Source organism: Littorina saxatilis, linkage group LG11 (genome assembly GCF_037325665.1).
Source record: "Littorina saxatilis isolate snail1 linkage group LG11, US_GU_Lsax_2.0, whole genome shotgun sequence".
Classification (NCBI taxonomy): domain Eukaryota; kingdom Metazoa; phylum Mollusca; class Gastropoda; order Littorinimorpha; family Littorinidae; genus Littorina; species Littorina saxatilis.
In genome coordinates this window covers 24,914,363-24,936,539 of record NC_090255.1, presented here as the reverse complement: position 1 = coordinate 24,936,539, position 22,177 = coordinate 24,914,363, and the positions used below count along the sequence as shown (strand labels likewise).

At 42.7% G+C, this 22,177-nt stretch overlaps 1 protein-coding gene and 1 long non-coding RNA gene across 2 annotated transcripts in view; one reads left to right on the top strand and one right to left on the bottom strand.

The window, feature by feature from the left end:
* LOC138980100 (two pore potassium channel protein sup-9-like) overlaps positions 1-19,460 on the top strand; it is a 44,051-nt gene extending 24,591 nt beyond the window's left edge. Inside the window, exons 3-4 of the mRNA XM_070352907.1 lie at positions 5,766-5,979; positions 16,190-19,460. Of these exons, the coding sequence (XP_070209008.1) occupies positions 5,766-5,979; positions 16,190-16,575 (600 nt within the window). The 3' untranslated portion in view covers positions 16,576-19,460. The remainder of the gene's footprint in view (positions 1-5,765; positions 5,980-16,189) is intronic.
* The window catches only part of LOC138980145 (uncharacterized), a 431,218-nt gene that overhangs the window by 200,856 nt on the left and 208,185 nt on the right, over positions 1-22,177 (bottom strand). The gene's annotated exons all lie outside the window — the stretch shown is intronic.

Below are 22,177 nucleotides of genomic sequence, written 5' to 3'. Positions count from 1 at the left end.
ACACACACACTCACACACACGCACACACACACACACACACACACACACATACTCACACACACACACTTTAGGAAGGTTCCCTTTAGGATTAAAAATGTTATCACAAACAATAGCATTCTGGGCGCATATTCTAGACTCCAAACAAGATTCGTATATACATCAATTATATGACTCAATGTTGCACCATCCGACAGAAACGCCATGGCTACAATTTGTTAGACAATCTCTTTGTAATTTAGGTTTTAGTCACGTTTGGCATAACCAATCTACATTAAATGTACACAAATTAAAGTTTGCCATTGACAAAAAACAACAAGAGGAATATATAAGATACTGGACAAAAGAAAAATCAGATACATATTCCAGACTTAAGTTTTATTCTATGATCAGTAAATCTTACGAAATGCAGTCATACTTAATACAAATTAAGAATAATAAACACAGAAAGATGTTAAGCAGATTAAGGACTAGCACACATTGTCTAAAAATTGAAAGTGGAAGACATCAGAATATCCCTAACAGGGCCGGACTAGGCGAAGAGGAGGGGGGGGGTTGCCAGTGGTGGCCCAGGGGGATGTCCCCCCTGGCGGCAGGGGCGGATCAGCTCATTTTATGACTGGTTTTTTTCAAAAGTATATTGTGAAGATATGTGTGTGAAGGCGCGAAGCGCCGAGCCGACGGCGCGAAGCGCCTAGCTTGCTAGGGGGGTCCGGGGGCATGCCCCCCCGGAAAATTTTGAAAAAAAGGATGCAAAATGGTGCAATCTGGTGCATTCTGAGGATGATCATTACCAGTTTCAGGCAGCAGATTTTGTCACTGATTAATACCCCAAAAATTGAAACTCAATGTAAAATAAAGAAATGCATACCTCATTCAATATTTTTATTTTTTGGCTGGGGGGGGGGGCCGAAAACCCTAGAACCCACCCACCCACCCCTCGTTGTGGGGGTCAGGGGGCGAAGCCCCCTGAAGCTGACGGGTAGGTCATATTCTGAGATAGGAAAATGGTCGCTCCTTGCATGAAACGGCATAAAATAAGCAATAATAAAAAAAAATTAAATAAGTAAGGTACATGTTTAGGCTAGGGGGGGGGTTGCGCAACCCCCATAACCCCCCCGGTAGTCCGGCCCTGCCTAAAGAAAATCGTCTTTGTATTGAATGCAATGTCATAGAAGATGAAATACATTTTCTAGATAAATGCAATAAATATGTTAAATTAAGGGATGAATTTAAAGAAGATGCTTCACATATCAATATGAAATATGCTAACAAAAATCCAAGTAACTTATTTTTAGAAGACGAAGTTCAAGTTCGTCTTGGCAAATTTGTTACGGATTGTTTTAGCATTGTATAATGCATTATTTGTTGTTTGTTGTGTCAATAACTTTACTGGTACATGACAATAAACATTATTCTATTCATTACTCTATTCACACACACAAACACCACCACACACACACACAAACACACACACACACACACACACACACACACACACACACACACACACACACACTGTTGCTCTAAGCCACTGGCTGATGTTGCTTCTCCCTGCTCCCGCCTCTTGACGTTTTCTGAGAAAACAGCTAATGTTTGTGAACCAATTACGTCGATTGCAACGATTTGCAGCAGCGTGTGTTCGTGTGTGTGTGTGTGTTTTCGTTTGTGTGTGTGTGTGTTCGTGTGTGTGTTCGTGTGTGTGTATATATATATGTGTGTTTGTGTGTTCGTGCCTCTGTCTGTCTGTCTGTCTGTCTGTCTGTCTGACCAGAGCTAAGTTTCACGAAGCGAAAGCGTGTGACACTCAAGCGAATGAGAACAAACCGCGGTGTCTGATTGGTTGAAATCACAACAAATCTCAATTTCAACCAATCCAACACCGCGACTGGCTCCCACCGGGTTGTTAACTTTCTCATGCACCTCAGCCCGGGATCACTTTTTAAGCCGCCATTAGAATAATGGGGGGCTTACTGGATTCGCTCTGTCTGTTTGTTTGTTTGTTTGAGGCGGGCGGGCGGTCAGTCGGTCGGTGTTTGTCGGGTAAGACTTGTATCTCTGGGTCAATTAAGCTCAAATTTTGTGAAATGGTTAGGAATAGGCTTTGTTATATTTAGTCAAGTTTTGACTAAATATTTTAACATCGAGGGGGAATCGAAACGAGGGTCGTGGTGTATGTGCGTGCGTGTGTGTGTGTGTGTGTGTCTGTGTGTGTGTCTGTGTGTGTGTGTGTGTGTGTAGAGCGATTCAGACTAAACTACTAGACCGATCTTTATGAAATTTGACATGAGAGTTCCTGGGTATGAAATCCCCGAACGTTTTTTTCATTTTTTTGATAAATGTCTTTGATGACGTCATATCCGGCTTTTCGTGAAAGTTGAGGCGGCACTGTCACGCCCTCATTTTTCAACCAAATTGGTTGAAATTTTGGTCAAGTACTCTTCGACGAAGCCCGGGGTTCGGTATTGCATTTCAGCTTGGTGGCTTAAAAATTAATTAATGACTTTGGTCATTAAAAATCTGAAAATTGTAAAAGAAAAAGAAAAATTTATAAAACGATCCAAATTTACGTTTATCTTATTCTCCATCATTTGCTGATTCCAAAAACATATAAATATGTTATATTCGGATTAAAAACAAGCTCTGAAAATTAAATATATAAAAATTATTATCAAAATGTTTTTTTCGAAATCAATTTAAAAACACTTTCATCTTATTCCTTGTCGGTTCCTGATTCCAAAAATATATAGATATGATATGTTTGGATTAAAAACACGCTCAGAAAGTTAAAACGAAGAGAGGTACAGAAAAGCGTGCTATCCTTCTCAGCGCAACGAATACCCCGCTCTTCTTGTCAATTCCACGTGCACTGCCTTTGCCACGGGCGGTGGAGTGACGATGCTACGAGTATACGGTCTTGCTGCGTTGCGTTGCGTTCAGTTTCATTCTGTGAGTTCGACAGCTACTTGACTAAATATTGTATTTTCGCCTTACACGACTTGTTTTTTGTATGCAATAAAATACATTCCTAACGGTAGTCAAACGGAAGATATTAGCTTTTAACGGACAAACCGAGCCAGGGGACGAAACCCACTGACGTGTGCGGGAATTCCCGCAGGTTACTTCCCTTTCCCCTTTTTGGTTCACTGATCTATATTTTTAGATCAGTGTTTTGGTTTGGCAGCCGCCATGCTTTTGTTCAATTTCATTTTACGTGCTCCGATATTTGGATGCTTCGTTGGGCGGTGACAGTGGAGTTTGTTTTATTGGTGTGTGTGGTTCCGTGGTACGGACTCGTTTGCCAAATAATGTTTTGGTCTTATGTTATTACTAGCAGTTAAGCCCGGCTTCGCCCGGGAGTAAGCGGAGCCCTGTAGCAATTTAAGACGCTCGCTATCCCATTATCATTAGCTTTACCTCCTTTGTTTGGATACAAAAAAAGAGTTATCTCCCTTACCTTCTAGAAATTTCCGGAACTGTCCAGTTAATTTTTCTTTCTTCATTTCTTCCCCTCATAGGAGCAATAGCGAGTCTCTAATATCACTGGCATGATGTGCTTGCTACAGGTGAACAGTAGGCACTGAACTGGTCTTGCACCATATAGGCTGTATTCAATAAATGGGAGGTCCATAATCTGAGAAAGGAAACAATGAATCAAGAAACTAAAACCCAGGTGCACATCTGCGGCACCTAGGGAGTGTACGTGCACACTATCTTGTTCCTGCCTCTTGCCATCTCAGAGGTATGGCGACCACAGACAGACAGACACACACACACACACACACACACACACACACACACACACACACACACACAGACAGACACTCTCTTTCTCTTCGCCCGGGAGTAAGCGGAGCCCTGTTGCAATTTAAGACGCTCGCTATCCCATTATGATTAGCTTTACCTCCTTTGTTTGGATACAAAAAAGAGTTATCTCTAATATCACTGGCATGATGTGCTTGCTACAGGTGAACAGTTATCTCCCTTACCTTCTAGAAATTTCCGGAACTGTCCAGTTAATTTTTCATTCTTCATTTCTTCCCCTCATAGGAGCAATAGCGAGTCTTTAATATCACTGGCATGATGTGCTTGCTACAGGTGAACAGTAGGCACTGAACTGGTCTTGCACCATATAGGCTGTATTCAATAAATGGGAGGTCCATAATCTGAGAAAGGAAACAATGAATCAAGAAACTAAAACCCAGGTGCACATCTGCGGCACCTAGGGAGTGTACGTGCACACTATCTTGTTCCTGCCTCTTGCCTTCTAAGAGGTATGGCGACCACAGACAAAAAAGAGTTATCTCCCTTACCTTCTAGAAATTTCCGGAACTGTCCAGTTAATTTTTCATTCTTCATTTCTTCCCCTCATAGGAGCAATTATAGCGAGTCTCTAATATCACTGACATGATGTGCTTGCTACAGGTGAACAGTAGGCACTGAACTGGTCTTGCACCATATAGGCTGTATTCAATAAATGGGAGGACCATAATGTGAGAGAAAGGAAACAATGAATCAAGAAACTAAAACCCAGGTGCTCATCTGCGGCACCAAGGGAGTGTACGTGCACACTATCTTGTTCCTGCCTCTTGCCATCTCAGAGGTATGGCGACCACAGACAAAAAAGAGTTATCTCCCTTACCTTCTAGAAATTTCCGGAACTGTCCAGTTAATTTTTCATTCTTCATTTCTTCCCCTCATAGGAGCAATAGCAAGTCTCTAATATCACTGGCATGATGTGCTTGCTACAGGTGAACAGTTATCTCCCTTACCTTCTAGAAATTTCCGGAACTGTCCAGTTAATTTTTCATTCTTCATTTCTTCCCCTCATAGGGGCAATAGCAAGTCTCATATATCACTGGCATGATGTGCTTGCTACAGGTGAACAGTAGGCACTGAACTGGTCTTGCACCATATAGGCTGTATTCAATAAATGGGAGGTCCATAATCTGAGAAAGGAAACAATGAATCAAGAAACTAAAACCCAGGTGCACATCTGCGGCACCTAGGGAGTGTACGTGCACACTATCTTGTTCCTGCCTCTTGCCATCTCAGAGGTATGGCGACCACAGACACACACACACACAGACAGACAGACACTCTCTTTTATTTATATGTATAGATAAGAATCAGACAGTGTAAAAATCAACATACTCAGTTTGCTGAAAAATAACTTTTGATTTGAGTTATCTCCCTTCCTTAGGAACGTTTTAGAAGGTAGTAGAGATTCAGGGCCAAAAACATATAAATATGTTATATTCGGATTAAAAACAAGCTCTCAAATTTTAAAAATATAAAAATTATGATTAAAATTACATTTCCTAAATCGATATAAAAACAATTTCATCTTATTCCTTGTCTGTCTGTCTCTGTTCTCTTAGCTTCCCCTCTATGGCCCTTCGTGGTCGGCTGGGCGTTAAGCAAACAAACAAACAAACAAATTAGCTTCCCCTCTCTGTCGGTGACTACTCTCTCTCTCTCTCTCTCTCTCTCTTTCTCTCTCTCTCTCTCTCTCTCTCTCTCTCTCTCTCTCTCTCTCTCTCTCTCTCTCTCTCTCTCTCTCTCTCTCTCTCTCCCTCTCTCTCTCTCTGAATATGGATTGAACAAGTTTTGCGTGACTAAAGGTCGCGGCCGGTTTGAAATCCGGCCTGGGACGGACACGGGTCAACTGTTTGACTGTAACCATGTCCCACCCCCGTTTCATCACATGGCGGCGTTTTGACCCGTTATGGTCAACCCTTGTTCAATTTGTGTTTTTCTTTGCCCAGGGCTGGTACTACATCGACTCGTTCTACTACTGCTTCATCACCTTCGCCACCATCGGGTTCGGGGACTTCGTGGCGCTCCAGAAGGACAACATGTTGACCAACAGGCCGGACTACGTTGCCTTCTCTCTCATCTTCATCCTCATCGGCCTCACCGTGCTCTCCGCCGCCATGAACCTCCTCGTGCTCAGGTTCCTCACCATGAACGTTGTCGAGGGTAAGATGAGGGGTGATTTTTGTGTGCCTTTTGTTTTGTTTTTTGTTATGGAATTTCCCCATGCTATTTTTGCATTGAGTGTGTGGCGTACTGTGTATTTTTTGTAGGGGTTATACGGGTGTGGATGGGAAGGGTACAGAATGAAACAGGAAATTAACGTCCTTGGCATCCTCACCAAGAACGTTGTTGAAGGTAAGATAATGGGTGATTTGTGTGTGTCCTTTCTGTTTGTTTTTGTTTGTTTGTTTGCTATTGAGTTTTTGTCATAAGATAGTACATTGAGAGTGTGGCGTGTTCTGTGTTTTAATGAGTCATAGGGGTGTACATCGGGAGGGGGGGGGGGATGAAACATAAGTTTATCGTCCTGAAGTCGACGAGTGTGTCTGCGTGGGTGTACATTGGTACCTGTTTGCATGCACACGCATCTGTGTGTCTGTTGACGGTTCCGTACACCTCTGGATCCCCCGCCCGCGTGTTCCTCCGTACAGTCTATTAATAACTGGTCAGGGGCCAGGGGTGGATATATTCGCAGGTGTGAAGGTGGGTCTCGAAATTGCTGATGGCCCACCAGCGTGCAATCTGTGTCCCATTTTTCTTCTCTTGACCTTTCCACGCAGATAGATGCAAAGCCTGGAGAGCCATAATCGATCACCAGAGAGTGTGTTGGGTGTATGCACGACCGGATTGAGTAGGAGACTTCGGGGGGGGGCGGGGGGGGGGGGGGGCGGGAGGGGGAGGCAAGGACGACCTAGTGAGGAATGTTTGTGTGTGTGTGTGTGTGTGTGTGTGTGTGTCGGTGTGTGTTTGGGTGTGTGTATATATGTGTGTGTGTGTGTCGGTGTGTGAGTGTATGTGTGGGTGTGGGTGTGTGTATGTGTGTGTGTGTGTGTGTATGTGTGTGGGTGTGTGTGTGTGTGTGTGTGTGTGTTCATTTATGATCATTTCTTTTCATCCGCGCCGCCCTCTGCCTCGAGTAACTGTCGTTGTTGAGTTTTTTTCTGCGCTAAAGAGATGATAAAACCACTGGTAAAGAAGTAAAAGGATCGACGTCGAACACAGTACGAATGACTGGGAAAATATGTAATCTTGGAGACTTTTTAGGCAAATCAAAACTGTAACCAATGGAATAATGCCTGCCGTTTGACAGAAAGTGCTTGCCAAACTTAACAGGTGCACGTGCCTCTATGGTTGACCGAATGTTAAGATTTATGACACAATTTCAAAACGTGAACAAGACCACGAAAGAAGGAACTATTCATTTATGTTATCTTTGGTTGGCTTTTGTTATTAGATTTTGAAGCTATAACTGCTTAAACCAATGCCTAGCTAGTTACATATGAACCTTCCTATGACTGCGCGTCGTTCGTTTGTCGAACGATGTGATGCTCAAGTACTTACTATTAAGTGCCGGTCACATGACAGACTTTCAACCAACTTTTCCCCAACTGGTGTCGGTTTGAAATCGCTCCCGAGTGGTCAGGGCCAAGTCGGGGAACACCTGCCATTAGAACGGCTTTGACGATTTAGGTTCGATTTAGGCCAGATTTAAGCGTGGGCATGGTTCACATCGGCAGCGATTTTGAATTGAAGCTTGGAGCCGACTAAAATCGCTTGAAAGTCGGGGGAAAGTTGGTAGAAAGTCTGCCATTTGAACAGCACTTTACAGGCACAGTCTTTCCAGCGTCTCTCACACACACACACACACACACACACACACACACACACACACACACACCACACACACACACACACACACATACCTAAAGTGTGGATGGTTACCTAAGAGGCGGCACTGGGTGTAGTGCCTTTCTAGTGCACTTGCACTACAACAGCACTGGGTGCAGTACTCGCTCCGGCATCGAAGAATTTTGCACTAAAAAATGCACAAAATTTGACCTATTTCGTCGCCTATAGAGGACGGAAAGAATGTCGTTTTGAACATTGTTATGACATTCTTTCCGTCAAAAAAGTCAATTTAACGGTGTTAAATGAAGCGAGCATCCACACAATTAGGTTGCCATCCAGAGTTTAGGTTGCCATCCACGTGTGGATAGTTGCCTTATGGTGATTTAGGCAACCAAACCTGTGGAAACATGGGTACACACACACACACACACACACTCACACACACACACACACCCACACACACACCAACCGCCAGCACTGATGTCTCCTAAATTAACCCCATGAGGGTGATTCCACCCACAGACGGGATCGAAACTGGGACTATAAGAAACCGATACTATACCGGTGAAAGCACTAATACCAAATACAACCACGGGAGATACAGAATACTCTCTCCCTCTCTAGCTCGCTCTCTCTTTCTCTCTCTATCACTCTGTCGCTCTCTGTCTTTGGTAGATTCTCTTACACAATGTAAAGTCAGCTTTTTCTGCTTTTTTTGAAGTGTTAAACTGATGTGCACGACCACTCAACCCAATCACGCAAGCACACAACCACAAACAAGCGCGAGTCTATTTGTATTTGTTAATCTGTATATCTGTCTATCTGGGTCTCTCTTTCTCTCTCTTTCTCTCTCTCTCTCTCTCTCTCTCTCTCTCTCTCTCTCTTTCTATGTCTCTGTCTGTCTGTCTCTCCGTCTCTCTTTTCTCTCTCTCTCTCTCTCTCTCTCTCTCTCTCTCTCTCTCTCTCTCTCTCTCTCTCTCTCTCTCTCTCTCTCTCTCTCTCCCCCACCTCTGTCCTCTCCTAGTCTTAGATGCTGTCTGGCTGTCAAGAGTGTGAAAGAAAGGATTTCATTCCGTGTGGGACTCATTTCCAGTGTGGTTTGTGTCGCTTCTGTCTTCACAATATCGACCCGATCTCTTCCTCGCTTTTAAATGGCTGCGTTTACACTTTTTGTGTCACGCTCTTCCTCATACCTCTCTGTCCCTCGGTTTGTCTTGCTCGCGCTCCCTTTCTGTCCGCCAGCTTGTTTGTTTCTATGTCCCTGTCTGTCTGTCTGTCTGTCTGTCTGTCTCTGTCTTGTTGTCTATATCTCTCTCTGCCTGTCTTTATCTCCGTCTCGCTCTCGCTCTCTCCCTCTCGTTTTCCCTCTCTCTCTCAAGTGATCTCTCTCTCTCTCTCTCTCTCTCTCTCTCTCTCTCTCTCTTTCTCTCTCTCTCTCTCTCTCTCTCTCTCTCTCTCTCTCTCTTCCTCTCTCTCTCTGTCTCTCTGTCTCTCTCTGTCTCTGTCTCTCTCTCTCTTCCTCTCTCTCTCTCCCTCTGTCTCTCTCTCCCTCTGTCTCTCTCCCTCTGTCTCTGTCTCTCCCTCTCTCTTCTCTCTCTCTCTCTCTCTCTCTCTCTCTCTCTCTCAATTTGTCAAGCCGCTTCATATCTTCCCTGCCTTGCCGTCTCAATATCACATTCTCAAGGATGTTTGGGCAAAGGGGAAACTGTGCTTGTGTGCGTACGCGAGCGCGCGTGTGTGTGTGTGTGTGAGTGTGTGTGTATGCGTTCGTGCGTGCGTTCTATATGTGGAGGGGGAAGACGACACGAAAGTGGCAGAAGGCAAGAGCGGGCGTGACAGCGGTTGACAGAATGGCAAGATCTGCTCCTTCGAGAGTTAGAGCGATGGTGTAGTAATTCAGTTAACATTTCTCCCCAGAAGGAGAAAGAAATTCTCTTTTTGTTACCTTCGCGCAGCCTTGGTCTGACGTTTGGTTGGGGCGTTTGCTCAACAGAGCTGATAGCATCTCTTCCTTTAGATCGGCGTTGGTCTGAAATGGTAGGATTTGAAAGCTGTTGTGTGAATTTTGAACACTTTAGTTTTGTTTGCTTATTGATTGTACATTTAATTGCAGCACGAATGCTCACTTCCATCTTCATTTTGGCATAGTTATTGTTTCTTGTTGTTGTTGTTGTTGTTGTTGTTGTTGTTGTTGTTGTTGTTGTTGTTGTTGTTGTTGTTGTTCTTCTTCTTCTTCTTCTTCTTCTGCTTCTTCTTCTTTTTCTTCTTCTTCTTCTTCTTCTTCTTCTTCTTCTTCTTCTTCTTCTTCTTCTTCTTCTTCTTCATTTTGGCATAGATAGCGTTTCTTGTTGTTGTTGTTGTTGTTGTTGTTGTTGTTGTTGTTGTTGTTGTTGTTGTTGTTGTTGTTGTTGTTGTTGTTGTTCATTTTGGCATAGATATCGTTTCTTGTTGTTGTTGTTGATGTGGGAAGGTCGGCTGGAAGGAAAAGGATATATAGCACAGGCAGAGGAGAATACAATTAAGACACCGAAGACAGAGGTTGCTTTAACTTATCTTAACTTATCTTTTATTGAAGGAAAATGTAACTAAGAATAACCACTCAAGTAGCTTATCTAAATCATAAATATTCCAAAACAGTTTAGCTAAATTTGGTAGCAACTAGAAACAATGCTATAAGTTATAAATTAGAAACAATAACCGACCTCTAATATAGGAAATAGCAATGCTTACATATAACCAGAAATACCAATTATGAATTCTGATATCTACCAGTACCAGAATCAGCTAGAAACAATAAAAGAACCAGAAAATATGTATTTAGTGTAAAACCAGAAACAATATGTATTTCTGGTGCAAACCAGAAAGCAGTATAATTAAAAAGGCAATATTATTCTGGTAGCAACCAGAAAGCAGTATAATTAAAAAGGCAATATTATTCTGGTAGCAAGAAATATAACTATGAGTTCTGGAATCAACCAGAAAGCAGTATAATTAAAAAGGCAATATTATTCTGGTAGCAACCAGAAATAATAACTATGTGTATATAAATGACCCAGAAATAGAAACTATGTATTTCTGGTGCAGACCAGAAATAGTGTGATAAGGTAATTATTCTAGTAGCAAGAAATATAACTATGAGTTCTAGTATCAACCAGAAAGCAGTATAAAGAACAAGAGGCGAAGCCTTCAACACACCGGTGACACTGTGACGGTTCCCCTACGCTTTGTGTTCGGTGCCCTGACCCTTTGTGTTCGGTTCCCACTCGGTTCCCACACGCCAAAATTCGCGGACAAGATCGAGGTACTGTCACCCAAAACATCCATTTATGGTAGTATTACGCAATGTTGCTCTCTGAGAATGGTCTTGTTAGATCTGTGAGTGTTTACACTACATGCCTAGGTGCTGTTGGATTGAAGGTTTTTGATATTTTAGCCGTTATTAGGTAGAATGCCTTCCACTTTACTGCAAAACTGCATAATTCGTAGCATCGGCAAGAAATATCCTACCAAAAAATGCCTGCTTGGAACTGTCGTTGGTCAACATGTCTGTAGCAGACAGCCCAAGTTTCAAGATTGTAGGGCCATCCAAACAGCCGTAATAATAAAAACAACAAAAGTAGTCAGTGAAATTGGCTGTGTTCGGTCCCCCCACACTTTTGTGACGTAGGCGTGACGGTTCCCATAATTCATTGTGTCGGTCCCCACTTTCTGTGTCGGACCCCACTTTCGACCTAATTTCTCTGTGACGGACCCCACAACCAGCCTATTTTGTGTCGGTCCCCACACCTTCTTGGATTTATGACTTGCCGGTTACTTGTATCATTGTATTCATTGAATCTAATTGTCTCGGAGTCTTGTGTCACATAGGAATTCTTCCCAGTTGTTGCACTTAGAGTCAAAACTCGAATCTTCAACCTTAGTGACGAGTGTTTGTCAACGTTATGAGATATAATATCATTAAAGTTCACAAATTCTTCTCCACAGTTGTAGCATCGATAATCCATTTGAACCTCTGAAACCCAAGAAGATTTTCCTTTGTTTATAACCAATGTAAGATTATTAAAAAAATATTTGAATAGAAGCATTGGCCATTGTTGTGATACTTTGATACGGTCTGTTCAACTTGCAGCAATTTGGCACATTTTTAAAATAAAAGATCCACCTGTCGTATGTGAGATTCAGTTTTCAGAGCAAAATGCTGCCCAGGGACTTCTAGTGGTGACTGGAAAAAAAAAAGAGTACTTGCCTATGTCAAGTATGTGTCTTTATCCACGCTTGTTGTAAGAGGCAACTTTTCCCAGCTCCTTGTGTTCATGACTGCTTTCTCTTAAAATTAATTACTTTATGACAGTCAGAATACAATGGAACAAGGCTACATAAACCCTGACAGCCTACGACAACGGCCCGACTAAGGCTCAACACCGCGCCAATAAATTCAGCATTGGGCCAATGTTGGGCCATGATTGCTCCGTTTTCGTAGGCTATCAGGGTCAAAGATACATATTGGTAAACTAGTAAAATACATGTTCAGCATCAGCAGCAATACCACAAAAGGATTAAAAAAATCCTATTAGCTGTATGTCAGCGGCACAATGCAACCAGAACCAGCGTTTATGTGGAGTGATCGGGTGCTGGTCACTACCGCGAGCGTCACTACCGCGAGTACCACTACCGCGTCTCACACTAAAGTTGTGTTTCCGTACCCGCGACAGCGTTTTTCCAGCGGCGCGACGAAAATCAAGCACATAGAAAATGACCAGGAGTGTTTCCACACGCGCGACGCGTTAGCGGCGCGACAAGCGGCAAGCGACGCGATTTTTTTGAAAGGGTCCTGGGGCGATTTTTTCGCGTTGTTGCGCGGCAACGCGGGAGTTTACAGATTTTACCGCATGTTTAAAACGCAAGTACGGAAACACGTCACGCGTTTGCGCGCGTTTTCTTTTGTCGCTGCCGCTGTCGCGGGTACGGAAACAGAACTTACCGCGAGTACGACACTACCGCGAGTACGACACTACCGCGAGTATAACACTACCGCGTGTCACACTACCGCGAGTATAACATTACCGCGTGTCATTTTATGACTTCCATGGCTGAAGGCAAAGGTTGAAATGTTTCCTTGAAATATAAAACAAAAAGGCCTGGTCTGTTCTCCGAACACCAATTCAATGTTTGTCATGCTAACCAAGAACTCAAAACGATCAGAACACACTATCAGAATACATATAGAATGGGTTGCTTCCAATCAAAGTTAGAACACAAACTCACAAGAAGTAAGTTTGCATGCGTTCTCTCTACGGTTATGGTACTCGCGGTTGTGGTACGCGCGGTAGTGTGACACGCGGCAGTGTTATACTCGCGGTAGTGTCGTACTCGCGGTAGTGTGACACGCGGTAGTGTTACACGCGGTAGTGTCGTACTCGCGGTAGTGTGACACGCGGTAGTGACGCTCGCGGTAGTGTCGCATAACCGGAGTGATCTGGAAAGGTGTCAATCTCTCTCTCTCTCTCTCTCTCTCTCTCTCTCTCTCTCTCTCTCTCTCTCTCTCTCTCTCTCTCTCTCTCTCTCTCACTCTCACTCTCTCTCTCTCTCTCTCTCTCTCACACACACACACACACACACACACACACACACACACACACACACACACACACACACACACACATACTGATGTCATCTGACTTACTTGGTATCACAAAAGGTGCTGCCTTGCCGGTTTTTGCTGAAAAATAACTCCGAGACAATTAGATTCAATGAATACAATGATACAAGTAACCGGCAAGTCATAAATCCAAGAAGGTGTGGGGACCGACACAAAATAGGCTGGTTGTGGGGTCCGTCACAGAGAAATTAGGTCGAAAGTGGGGTCCGACACAGAAAGTGGGGACCGACACAATGAATTATGGGAACCGTCACGCCTACGTCACAAAAGTGTGGGGGGACCGAACACAGCCAATTTCACTGACTATTTTTGTTGTTTTTATTATTACGGCTGTTTGGATGGCCCTACAATCTTGAAACTTGGGCTGTCTGCTACAGACATGTTGAACTTTTTGCTGGACCAACGACAGTTCCAAGCAGGCATTTTTTGGTAGGATATTTCTTGCCAATGCTACGAATTATGCAGTTTTGCAGTAAAGTGGAAGGCATTCTACCTAATAACGGCTAAAATATCAAAAACCTTCAATCCAACAGCACCTAGGCATGTAGTGTAAACACTCACAGATCTAACAAGACCATTCTCAGAGAGCAACATTGCGTAATACTACCATAAATGGATGTTTTGGGTGACAGTACCTCGATCTTGTCCGCGAATTTTGGCGTGTGGGAACCGAGTGGGAACCGAACACAAAGGGTCAGGGCACCGAACACAAAGCGTAGGGGAACCGTCACAGTGTCACCGGTGTGTTCAAGGCTCACGTAAGAAATCGACAAACAGTAACACAAACTCAATCACTCCGTCACACACACACACAGTATACACACACACACACACACAAACACTCACACACACTCACACGCACGCACACACACACACAAACACACACACACACACACACACACACACACACACACACACACAGAAAGAGCATAGGTGAAACTGTGCAAGAAAGCGAGACACTAGATCTAGATCTGTCTGTCTGCATGTAGCCTACTAGGCTACTTACATGGACACGACTGCCAAACAGTCTCGGCCCGCTCAAAATAACAATCACCGAGACTTTCAGTAATTCCATCGCGTGACGTCTAACCCTCGTACGTCATAATGTGACGTCAATGTAATATGACGTCTTCAAATGTTAAAGTTTCTACCACAGACATACACACATACATACGCACGCACGCACAGACAGACAAAAGTTAGCATCGCATAGGCTACACTTCGTGAGCCAAAAAGGCAAGATTCTCATCAGTGAGCACACTTGAAACCTAAACACAAAACTGCTGCTGACGCTAGTCGCGAAACACAAGAGCACGAATTCAAAACCACAAGTCGACCGATTACAAACGTCGCGCCAAACTACACGCTAGACCGGTTCACGACAACCCAATAGGAGCACCGCACAGCTCACTATCACAAATCGCATTGTCTGCTCTACTGTAATGCTCGCTCTTTTAAACACAGTGGTCACTTCCGATTTCCTGTGGCGATAAGCCAATAGGGAGGCTACCCTGAGTAAGAGTTCTACTTAAAATGCCTGCCCAATGAAAGGGATCGTTAAAGATGCAGAGAGCCCTGTGTCACACACCGGAAATATTACGAGCAGTTACACTATCTAAAGGGAGAAGAGGGCCCTGTCTGCATCACACACCGGATAAGGCTCATTAGATTACAGGCAGTGTCAAAGCTGATACATAATACTAGCTAAAGGGTGAAGAGGGCCCTGTCTGCAGTGCACACCGGATAAGGCTAATTAGATTACAAGCAGTGTCAAAGCTGATACATAATAGTAGCTAAAAGGGGCCGGGAAAGTTATGGGATCTTACCACCTAGATTAGAAATCAATCCGGTCAAGAGTCTACCCTACGATAGTAAACACACAATAAAGTACAATGCACAAAGACAACCAGGTATTATTTAGTCACTCCTTAGGCACTGATGGTTAGAGGTTACTCTGCTGCTTCTCACCATTATAAATTAGGGATTTCCTAGCACAAAGGGCATTATTTAAAGGTAAACCCAATGTTACTAGCACACACACACAGGGAATAGCTATCGACAGGGGAGGCAACTGGGTCGGGCAGGAGATAACACACACAAAGAGACGGGGTACGCCACTTGGCTACATCGTTGTTGTTGTTGTTGATTTTGGCATAGATATTGTTTCTTGTTGTTGTTGTTGTTGTTCATTTTGGCATAGATATCGTTTGTTGTTGTTGTTGTTGTTGTTGTTGTTGTTGTTGTTGTTGTTGTTGTTGTTGTTGTTGTTGTTGTTGTTGTTGTTTGTGGTGGTGGTGGTGGTGGTGGTGCGGCTGCTGCTCCTACTTTTGTTGTTTGTTAATTATGCACAGTGGTATTTTGTACCTCAGAAGGATGACCCCCTGTGCAACTGAACGTCCATGAACACGTGTATTCTTCGCGGGCCTCTTCAGAATTAACGAATTTCTGGTTTTCTATGCCAGGCTTTAGTGAGTATATGGCGTATCTGATAAAAAGAAGTACTGGACCAGAGTGCTTTTATGATACATGTACATTTGAAGACTTTTTTTTGAGGGGGGGAGAGGGGGGGGGGGGGATCACAGAAAACAATGTTTTAAAAGAGAGGTTCCATCAACTACTACTACTGCTACTACTTCTACTGTTGCTGTTGCTACTACTACTGCTTCTACTACTACTACCACTACTACTACTACTACTACTACTTCTACCACTACTTCTACCACTACTTCTACCACTAATGTGACTTTAATCGAAAAATAAGTGAAAACGATGCCTCAGGCAAAAAAATCTTACCATGGAGAATCCCAAAGTATTTTCCCCTATACTTCCCAAATGTAAACGCACCCTAAATTTTGTCTGTTCCAGATCAGTGCGTTGACATGGAGGGAGCTTCCGGTCCCATTACTGCCATCCGATTGGACGACGAGATTATCCCCACCAACGGGGCTGTTGTCATGGCAGCGCAAGAGCAGCCTGAATTCGCAGACAGGATTTCTGTGTGCTCGTGTTCGTGCTATAACCTACGCTCCGGAAAATACCGGAAAAAATCCAAGCTATTCAAAAGACTTCGATTCTTGAAAAAAGACACGAACTTCGTCACCCCTTCGTCAGGCAAGGGAAAAGGCGGGGTAGGGGAAGGGGGGTTCGCCAAACAAAAATACAGTACGGAAGAAAGAGTGACGGACGTGGATGAAAGTACTGCCTCCGTGGCTTGGAAAGAACTGTGTAGTCTTAAGCGAGCTTCCATTTGACGTCACGATGACGTCATAGATGTGCGCGTGGGGTTGAATGGAGTGACGTCATTCCTTCTTGTGTGTTGGATATGAATATGATTATAACAGTGTGGTGTCTTTTTTTTAAATTATCAATTTCATTGAGCAAGTTGAGAATTTGTTCTCAAGATGCGTTCATTTTATGTTTCACTTCCCCCCTTCCAAAGCCTGCCGTCTTTCTGAGATAACAGCTGTACGAATCAACACAGAACTTCAGGACTTCTGATTCTTCTCATCCTTTGTGGTGTTTATTCTTCTCCATCTACGTCATTTCTTCCTTGCACCATATTTCTGTATGAATCACGTCTCTTCCTACGAGTGAATTTGTCTGTGTCGTCGTTTGCTGTTGAATGGTTTTTCACTTCAAGTCTTCGTGTTCAAGTTGCACTTCTGTTTGTGTGTTAATTTGTGAAACTTTTGTTGACGTTCTTCGAAAGGTTTCCGATATTCTACAGCAGTTACAAGGGATCTTCTACTGTTGAACCTGTGATGAAAGGACACCCTTGTGACTAACCAATAGTGTCCATACATTACAGGTGGCCTGTCATGACAGGTACATTCCTGTCAGGATAATAGAGAATATAACAAAAGAAATTGTCATCATTTTCACGAGTTTTCATTCACAAACACCTGGGAATAAATCTCATGTTCCCCATGCAATAAATCCCCGGTTACCATAGTTGCAGGAAGCAGGTTATACATGGATAATCAAAAGCAAACCCAATTGATAGAAACGCTCGGGGATTCTTCGGTTCTTTTCATTGGCGTTTCCCCAGACCTAAACAGACGACACGACACTGCTTTGCAAAGTTCCAAAAACGAACTGGCAAACTGGCAATAGTAAACAAAAAACAAAACTACTTCATGAAAGGTCATAAATTCACCACACACTAATGAAACCTAGCGATATGTTTTGTCTTCTTACAAAGTCATGGAGTGCGTGTATCTGTGTTTCGATACACAGACGTTCGGAGAAAAACGAACGTCAAGTTCAAGTCAAATCAATTGACCCCTGGTACACAAATTTTGACCCGTGCACAAGACGTTGTATCGATAAACGAAGCGCAAATAAGAAATAATAATTAAAGCAAAGAACATAGCAACAAGATAATAACATCTAACAAAACCGAGCAAGTAGACTGACAGGTCTAATGAAAAACAAAGAGGCAATGAGTCGGAAAGAAGATCGCGATTCTTTCCTTCGCTGCACGACGCAAATCTTCTGTGACCTTTGACCCAACGTAGCTTCCACATTCGATCACTAAGCTTAATATTTACAACTGAAAACCGAGGGGATGGAATACTGAGAGGAACATACATAACTGTGCATCCTCAAACCTGACATATTTATCTCAACATTTTATGAACTCAGAAAGTTGCTTTCACACGCCAGCTTTGATTGCAACAACGTGCTGGGGCCCCAAACCATGAGTTATCAAAACGGAACCCGTGTCTCAAAGCATGGCTCCCTGTGTTGATTTCGCACTTATTTTCTCACTACCAAAATGATGACAAAAACTATGTTTGATGGTTTGTTGTCAGACCAGCTTTTTTGTCGGTCCTCGGGTCGGCCTTGGTCAATAAATATGAAACAAAAGACGATATGCTCCCCCTCGGACCGACAAAAAAGCGGGTCTGTCAACAACCCATCAAACATCTTATAATGTCATTTCATGGAAGGTGTCCTCGATCTTACATCGCAGTACTGTACCAAGCCCAGCGTTCATCCGTTGGCTACTGAGTTACTGAAGCGTGCTTAAACGTATTTTATCTCTTAACATAATAGATGCATAACTAAATAGATAAATCAACGATAAGATTGATAAATACTTGAATGCAGACATAAATAAAACAGAAACATATAAAATTATATGTGAATATTTTGCTAAAATGATTAGATGCAACGAAACGATAATTAAAGCAATAAGTAAATGAAGTGATACATAGATTATCTGATGTGAAAGAGAGATGGTTTATTGAAGCGTGAACGTCATTACTGAAGTTATAAATCTGCGTCCAGTGTGACATCTGTGAGTAAAACAATATTTAATATACAGCCTGATATAAAATGGACACGCCCTTGTCTGTTGCTCTGAATCAGGATAAATTAGCATGCATGTGTGTGTTGGGGGTTTCGTGTGTGTGTTGTGTGTGTGAGTTGCATGTGTGTGTTGGGGGTTTGGTGTGTGTGTGTAATGTGTGTGTGGGTGGGTGTCAATGTGTGTGCGTGCGTGCGTGCGTGCGTGCGTGTGTGCGTGCGTGCGTATGTGTGCGACATTGAATTTTATCTTTTTAATATGAAGTGTCTAACATTATATATGCATGTGTTTTTTTGTAATCCCTGCGGTCACCACCGTCTTCTCGATTCTTTTGCAATTAACTCTGCGTGTTGTTTTATATTTTCCTCGGAGAAAATTCTTGTCTGTGATTTGGTTTTTGTTAGGTGTTCTCCGGATGTAGTGCAGTAAACAGACTTGAGACAGTTGTATCTGCTTCTCTTCGAAGTCGACATATTAAAGGAACACTCCTTCCCGTGGAAACAGCTCGGTTCATCGTCTCGGATCTGGCCTGACTGTTACATGGGATAAGACCATCCATCCACTTTGTCTCATACCAACAATCAACACCCATGAATGCTTGCTGTAGTTACTTGGATTGTGTTCATGGATTTATTAGTTAAAAAGCTGTGTTCAAATCCAATCAACCAATTTTAGAGTAACGGATAATGTTTTGAGTGTTTGTGTGCATGCGTGCGTGCGTGTGTGTGTGTGTGTGTGTGTGTGTGTGTGTGTGTGTGTGTGTGTGTGTGTGTGAGAGAGAGAGAGAGAGAGAGAGAGAGAGAGAGAGAGAGAGAGAGAGAGATTGAATTTTCAGAGATATCTTGTCCTCAAAGATGAATGTTACCTCCATTGCTTTCTCTACTACTTCAGGCAAACATGGGACTCTATGTTTTCTTATGCGTGAGTAGAGTTGTGTTCACCAGTTTTAATATTTAAGAAACTGGTGACTACTAGATGATTGAATTAACTCCTGCCCCTTTTCCTCTTGAGGGTTATTTCTTGTATTATTCTTCAACAATTTCATACAAGTTTGTTTGTTTGTTTGTTTGTTTGTTTGCTTAACGCCCAGCCGACCACGAAGGGCCATATCAGGGCGGTGCTGCTTTGACATATAACGTGCGCCACACACAAGACAGAAGTCGCAGCACAGGCTTCATGTCTCACCCAGTCACATTATTCTGACACCGGACCAACCAGTCCTAGCACTAACCCCATAATGCCAGACGCCAGGCGGAGCAGCCACTAGATTGCCAATTTTAAAGTCTTAGGTATGACCCGGCCGGGGTTCGAACCCACGACCTCCCGATCACGGGGCGGACGTTTGATAGAAGTAAGAGTATCGATATAAATTATTTGTTTGTCTTCTCTTTTGTTTTTATTTTTTGTTTTTGTTTTGTTTGTTCTTGTTCTTCATTTTTTTTGTTTTGTCGGCACAATTTGAATTACTTGCGTTCTTGATTTGTTATGTTCAATGTGAGACCTACATGTTTAAAGTCCAAAGTGTCCAACATTTTGATCGGCCTTGTCAGGAAAAAAAATAAAGAAAGGAAAAGAAATAAAATTAAAAAAAGAAATAGACAAACAAAATTAGTATAGGTAGCTTTGAAACTCGATATTACAACCAAAAGTGTTGCATTGGACCAGAATGTTCACTGGCCAGTCGGGCGAGTTGCCAGGCGGTTTCTTCTAGCCCGGCGGATTTTTTACTCGCCCCTGGCGATCGGGCGGACGATTTGGCAATCTCTGCATCTGATTGCGGACATAAGAATAAACAAACGAGCACAAAAACAGGGTTAAGTCTACATACATCCAATGTTCGGAGATTGTATAGTAGACAATTTCGGAATTAACTCCGTCGGGTTTGTTTGGGTTGTGAATGAGGGAATACCCTTGATGTTCCTGTGAAAAATAACTTCACACGAGCTCCTGTCCACGTGTTTCCGATACACCCAGACCCTCCAATGTTTTTCCCCCCCGAGTCAAAGCAAGGGCAATCACTCTTTCACAACCCATACAAACCCGACAGAGTTATCTTCTGAATTAGTCTTTTAACAAGTCGCGTAAGGCGAAATTACTACATTTAGTCAAGCTGTGGAACTCACAGAATGAAACTGAACGTAGTCCGCCGCTAGTGCAAAAGGCAGTGAAAGTGACGAGCCTGTTTGGCGCGGTAGCGATTGCGCTGTGCTTCATAGCACGCTTTACTGTACCTCTCTTCGTTTTAACTTTCTGAGCGTGTTTTTAATCCAAACATATCATATCTATATGTTTTTGGAATCAGGAACCGACAAGGAATAAGATGAAATAGTTTTTAAAACGATTTCAGAAATTTAATTTTGATCATAATTTTTATATTTTTAATTTTCAGAGCTTGTTTTTAATCCAAATATAACATATGTATATGTTTTTGGAATCAGAAAATGACGAAGAATAAGATGAAATTGTTTTTGGATCGTTTAATAAAAAAATAATTTTAATTACAAGTTTCCGATTTTTAATGACCAAACTCACTCATTAGTTTTTAAGCCACCAAGCTGAAATGCAATACAAAACCCCGGGCTTCGTCGAAGATTGCTTTGCCACAATTTCAATCAATTTGATTGAAAAATGAGGGTGTGACAGTGCCGCCTCAACTTTTACAAAAAGCCGGATATGACGTCATCAAAGGTATTTATCGAAAAAAAGAAAAAAACATCCGGGGATATCATACCCAGGAACTCTCATGTCAAATTTCATAAAGATCGGTCCAGTAGTTTAGTCTGAATCGCTCTACACACACACACACACAGACAGACAGACACACACACACACACACACATACACCACGACCCTCGTCTCGATTCCCCCCTCTATGTTAAAACATTTAGTCAAAACTTGACTAAATGTAAAAAGAAGCGAAGGAGGAGATGAGTCTGCGCAATGGTTTACTGTGAAAGGTATTACGCTTAGGTACTGGCATGCGTGATTACAAAAAATGATATGATTGAAAATGTATGCTATAAATCGAACGCAATGAAAGTCCCCAATGAGGAATTCAAAGAACAAAACAATTTAAGTCTTTTTTAAATCGATTGGATAATGTGTGTGCCAAAAATGTGCGTTTTGTGAGAGATGAACTTTTTACTGCTTACTTCCGACTTGTATCTCTTTTCTGAAAGTTGTTTGAAAATATGACAGTCTGCGTGATGAACTATGAATTATTGATTTAATGGAAAGCGATGATTCTTTCACTCTGTTGAATGTTGTGTTCTTCCTTCATATGCACATGCACGATTGCATTTTTGTGTCTGATTATTTGTTTTCAAATTGTTGACATGTAAAGATAATTTTGATAAAAAGATATGAACATAAATGGACATTGTGCTGTGTGTGTGTGTCTGTGCGTGTGTGTGTATGTGTGCGTGCGCGCTTGTCTGCGTCAGTGCGTGCATGCGTGAATGTGTGTGTGAGTAAGGGTCACCGTCTTTATATGTCTTTGGCAGTGTCAGTGTAAATGAGTCTGATTGTCCTGGTTTGTCACA